This window comes from Chenopodium quinoa, unplaced genomic scaffold, assembly GCF_001683475.1.
Source record: "Chenopodium quinoa cultivar QQ74 unplaced genomic scaffold, ASM168347v1, whole genome shotgun sequence".
Lineage (NCBI taxonomy): Eukaryota > Viridiplantae > Streptophyta > Magnoliopsida > Caryophyllales > Amaranthaceae > Chenopodium > Chenopodium quinoa.
In genome coordinates this window covers 124,833-130,532 of record NW_018742356.1, presented here as the reverse complement: position 1 = coordinate 130,532, position 5,700 = coordinate 124,833, and the positions used below count along the sequence as shown (strand labels likewise).

The 5,700-nt window shown below is 31.2% G+C and overlaps 1 protein-coding gene across 1 annotated transcript; it reads left to right on the top strand.

Moving 5' to 3' along the window:
- The first annotated feature begins 379 nt into the window (after window positions 1-379).
- Window positions 380-2,855, top strand: LOC110695649 (senescence-specific cysteine protease SAG12-like). The gene is made up of 2 exons (XM_021872865.1): window positions 380-905; window positions 2,007-2,855. The coding sequence occupies exons 1-2, from the start codon at window positions 467-469 to the stop codon at window positions 2,594-2,596; spliced, it is 1,029 nt and encodes a 342-aa protein (XP_021728557.1). The 5' UTR covers window positions 380-466; the 3' UTR covers window positions 2,597-2,855.
- The last annotated feature ends 2,845 nt before the right edge of the window (window positions 2,856-5,700 follow it).

Below are 5,700 nucleotides of genomic sequence, written 5' to 3'. Positions count from 1 at the left end.
TAGCCACAAGGGCAATACAAATTACAAATGGAGAAAGGGTGTTCGACACACGATCTATTGTATACAAGTCCTCAAATTTTGCCATTAGGCCATGACCTTATTGGTAAAGATAACTTTTATTTGATAAAAGCGAAAACACGGGAATAGTATAGTAAATCTAAAGTGGAATTAAAGCTATACTTGATTAACGGTTGAATATATTAAAGTGTAAATATTAAAGATTCTATAATCATATACTTTTATTACATTATTAAATCCTTAATATAATAGAATGTGCCTCAATTTTAATTAACAAGAAGTGACCATGAACATGATACTCGTTGGAATCTGATTTATACCATAGGTCACATCAAACTTTGCTTATATATAGTCCCATCCAAAATTAATCATACAATGTAACAAGCAAACAATAACTAAACTTATCATCACTCAACTATCCCAAAATAGCATAAACTTTCAACATTTCATGGCTATTGTAACCAAATTTTGTTTGTTATTTTTCCTTATTTTCTCATTTGGGATTGTGTTGGCCTCATCTCGGCTCCTCAACGATGAGGCATCGATGATCGAGAAACACGAAAAATGGATGAATTTTCATGGACGTGTCTACAAAGACGAAGTTGAAAAATCAAAACGATTGAAGATATTCAATGAAAATGTTAAACGTATTGAAGCATCAAATAAATTGAATAGAGGGTTTACCCTAGGTGTTAATGCTTTTGCTGACTTAACTAACGAGGAGTTTAGAGCTTCTCGTACTGGTTATAAGAGGCAGTCCAAACATTTTAATTTGAAGTCAAAATCAAAATCTTTTAAATATGAAAATTTAACCAATAGTGTTTCATCAACTATGGATTGGAGGAAAAAAGGTGCTGTTACTCCTATCAAAAATCAAGAGGATTGTGGTAAGAATTATTTAGCCTTTCCTTTATTTGATCCTCCTATTTAATTTTTGTTTTCATTTCATACATCAATAATAAGTGTAGAAGTAAGTTTATTTTTGCATAGTGTAATTTGCCTTATTTTTGTATCTAAAGTCAGTAACTTAATGTTTCAGGTAACATGTGTACGAAAATGATATTTTTATAAAACTTCAATTTAAGAGGGTTTTAACTTAAAATTCACATAATAAGCATAATTTTCATTGACACTAGACTATTACAGTAACATGTTAGGAATTGCGTGCTTACTGTGTAAATCATTACTTAAATTTTTACGGATTATAGTCACTTAAATAAATTTACTATAACTCAACATCCCAAAAAACAAAACAAGGTTAACTCTTATTACCTCTATTTCATAAAAATATTATTACCATTTTTTTTTAGCTTTTGCTAATGTAAAACCAAAAACATACATATATATGTAATTGCAAAAGTGATAAGAATTTGATATTTAAAAAATATGTAGTAAGATTATTAATTCAACAATTCACATGATCCCACACGAACACATCACTACTAATTTTTCATTAAAGCAATACTCAAAATTAATTTGTAATTAGTGGTGGGACACAATACGTTAAAAACCCCATTAAATACAGGAGGATAGTACATGACAAATTAAAAGTGGTAGTTTACAAACACAAAACCTAGGATTAGTAATAATTGTACGAAGTAATAGTCTATTACTTGGTAATAAATACATGTTTTAAAATTATTACTCCCTCCGTCACAAAAAGAACGACCCATTTGGGTTGATTACGCAGGTATTAAGGAAGTTAAGTAAAAGAAGTAAAAGTATATTGGAAAGATAAATTTACATGGGGTTTGTTAAAAAATAGAGAGAGAAAGTAATAAAATAACATGAAAAATCAAATTTTTATATGGGGAAGCTAATTTTGCACAAATATTGTTGCAAATTGGTGGTGTTTTAATGCAAATGAGTCATTCTTTTTGGGACAAAGTTTTGGCCAAACGGGTCGTTCTTTTTGGAACGGAGGGAGTATTAAAATAAAAACTATCAAAATCAAATAACCTCATTGGCTACTTTGTATTATACCACAGGTTGTTGTTGGGCATTTTCAGCAGTAGCATCTATGGAAGGCCTAAACCAAATCAAAACAGGCAAATTAGTCTCCCTCTCCGAGCAAGAGCTTGTCGACTGCGACACATCATTCGACGAGGGCTGTGAAGGCGGTCTACTGGACACCGCCTTCGAGTTCATCAAGAGCCACGGCGGCCTCACCACCGAGGCCAAGTACCCTTACATGGGCACTGATGGCACCTGCAATGCAAAGCGAGCTGCCATAAAATCCGTCTCTATCCACGGGCACGAGGATGTTCCGGAAAACAACGAGGATGCCTTGTTGGCAGCCGTGGCTCATCAGCCGGTATCAGTGGGGATTGAAGGGGGAGGGTTCGACTTCCAGTTCTATGCCGGTGGGGTGTTTAACGGAGAGTGTGGGACGGAGCTCGATCACGCGGTGGCGGTGATAGGGTATGGAGTGGAGGAGAAAGATGGGAGTAAGTATTGGTTGGTGAAAAATTCATGGGGAAAAGAATGGGGTGAGAAAGGTTATATGAAGATTAAGAGAGGTGGTGGTGCTAAACAAGGTCTTTGTGGTATTGCTATGAAGCCTTCTTACCCTATTTAGGAATTTAAATGTATTTATGTATTAATGTGCATGATTGATCATATTGTGTTGTATAATATGGATGTTATCAATTGTAATTTATATGGTTTTAAAGTGTTTATCTAAAACAGTAGGTGAAGTTCTTTGATTGGCTTGTGATGTATGATGTGTGATTTGAAATCGAAGTTGTAACTTTCAAGTCTATACATGTTTACCATGTACGTCGTATGGTTTGTAAATTTGATATTCCTTCTGTAAAAAAATAGGTAAATCTTTTTAATAATAATTCCTCTTTTTTTTTTTTTTTTAAAAAAAAACGTTGTTCTACCTTAACTTCTATGCATATTTGACAATGCACAAACTTTAATAGTTTATTTTTTGGTGCTTAGGGAGCCACAAGGACAGGGGTGAAAATCGATCCCATGATCTCTTGAAATCGGAAGAGAAGCTCTAACCACTTGAGCTATTCCTCACTCTCACCATTAATAGTTTATTGTATATTTATAAAATTTATAAAAATTATAAAAATTACATATTCTATAAATTCAAATCAAGACTTAGATTAATGAGACCTAACCTAATTAATCTCAAAACGAATTTAACGTGAAATAAGTAAAAACAAAAGAGGAACAAAGTATTTTTTTTTTAAATTAAAAAAATTGTACTGTTTTTGTATATAAACATTTTTTTTTTGTCTTTTACAATATTACATTACCATAATGTTATGACATCAATTTTGAAGGGTGTTATTGATGATTTTGCATGAAATGAAAATAAAAAGAAGCACAATATTTTGGGATCATTAAAAAGAAATACAAATGATTAATTAAGAGTAAAATTTAATTTTGTACTCTGTATTAGATTTTAAAAGTTCACAGCTATTGAAAAGAACTTAAAACTAAAAAAAAAAAACTAAAAAAAATTAATAACCTAGTTTATGGGAATAATAAAACGATTAATTTTTCCCCTAATTGATATCATACTTAGATTTGGAATTCAAATAATTTACAAAGACTAGAATAGACCCAGTCTACAATAACTTATTGTAGACCCAACCTTCTTGTATACCATACGAATGTGATTATATCATACGAGATGTGATTATATTACTACAAAAGTGATTATATCTTTTGAAACTGTTAGCTAAATGTATAGCTCAAAAAATGAATTTATCATTATAAAAAGTATCAAATAGTAAATTACATCATTTCAAAACATGATTTTTAAATTTTATCATCCTAAAGATAATTATGTAATCTCATTAAATGGTTTGATATGAGATTATATAATTCAAAATATGACTCACAAAAATAAAATTATATCATCTAAGAAAGTGTCAAATTTTGGGTTTACAATAATTTATTGTAGACCGGATCCATACAAGACCAATTGCAAATAATTAAGTAGTATTACACTACTATTACTACCCAAAAAAGTCATTGATCAATACAATATTTGAGATCATCCAATTACTACATGATTTAATTACATCAGATCATATTCCTCTGATACTAGTTATACTCCCCAAAATTAAATGGTTTTCTCAAATTATTATCACATTCAACTCATTTTTTTTTTCGCACCAAATTTACATGTTTCAACATAGTCGCGTTTACAAGGATGAAACATAGAAGAAAAAATGTATCAACGTATATTTAATTGCTATGCCACGTCGCCCAAGAAACCCACATTATTTCATATAAAAACTAGTTTTTGGGCCCGGGCGATGCCCTGGGTTATTACTTAGTGTTGATCATTAATATATATAGTAATTTATAACTCAATTAAATTTGTTATTCATATTGAATTGTCATTTGTTGCATATTAATATTTTGTATTCAAAAGAATACATAAAAAATAACTTAGATTGGTGGTAAAACACTTAGTTTTAGATTTAGAGGTTGCGTGTTCAAATCTTGTGTAGAGCTTATAAGTGCATGACGTGGCGTAATGATTAGTTGAGTTGGTGACATGGTGTAATGAGGGTAGTTTACGTGATACATAGACGTTCTTAGGAATATCTTGTGCATGACGTGGCGTAATGATTAATTGAGTTGGTGACGTGGTGTAGTGAGGGTAGTGTACGTGACACGTAGACGTTTTTATAAACGCCTTTTAATATATTAGTATAGAAATAAGATTAAGGGGATTCAAACACCCAACCATTTATAATGAAGCTAACTACATGATTTAATTATTATTTTTTTTTTAAAAAAAAACATTCAATAATGTTGATTTCAAATTTCAAAATCATTTAAAAAAAATAAAACCCCAACTACACGATTACAAAAGTAGTAACTACCCAGGCAACACCTGGGCTACTTACTAGTTAAAACTTAAAATAGTACCAATTATATTGACATAAAGAAAGTAGACAATTAAAAATAAGAAGAGGTTGATGAAACATTAAATTGTACAGAGTATTTATGAATATGTAACAAGATATTAATAAAACTAAGCTAAACCATCAACTTCATCCCTTAATACAAAATCTCTTTCTCTTTTCTCGGATATAATTTACAACGAACGGTCTAACAAAGTTTATCAAGAGCAAAGCCAAGTTGATCCCTCTGATTATCTTGATTAACATACCTGAAAGACCACAATTTATACTTTTGACCAACCATAATTTTATTCCTCTCCACCACTTGTATCCAATCCTTAACGAGAACATAAAACACTTCCCAATATTTGAATTTTAAATTGCTTAATAATGTGCTTATTCTCTCCCGTGTCGCCGTATTTCACTAGTGCAGGCTCTATCAACATCACATCCATAGTCCGTCTTATAGCACGACCCGATTTATCATAACCCATGATTTTCTTCAAGTATTCATCCTCATGTTCGTGTAGAAAATCCTTGGATTTGAATGGAATACTTAGCCTTGCTTGGTTTTGTCGTGTATCCTTGGATTCAATTACTACATGATTTAATTACATCAGATCATATTCCTCCGATACTAGTTATACTCCCCAAAGTTAAATGGTTTTCTCAAATTATTATCACTTTCAACTCGTTTTTTTTTTCCGTCATATTTGTTTTGAATTTTGGGCATCCTAAGCCTTAGTTCTTCCTCTCAACCTTCCTATAGTTTTGTCACATAAGAGAGAGGCACCAAATTTAC

Bases quoted from the DNA above. Each gene is read 5' to 3' on its own strand.
- LOC110695649 (XM_021872865.1), top strand. From the start codon at position 467: ATGGCTATTGTAACCAAATTTTGTTTGTTATTTTTCCTTATTTTCTCA. The intron at 906-2,006 runs GTAAGAATTATT...ATTATACCACAG, and splicing joins CAAAAATCAAGAGGATTGTG to GTTGTTGTTGGGCATTTTCA.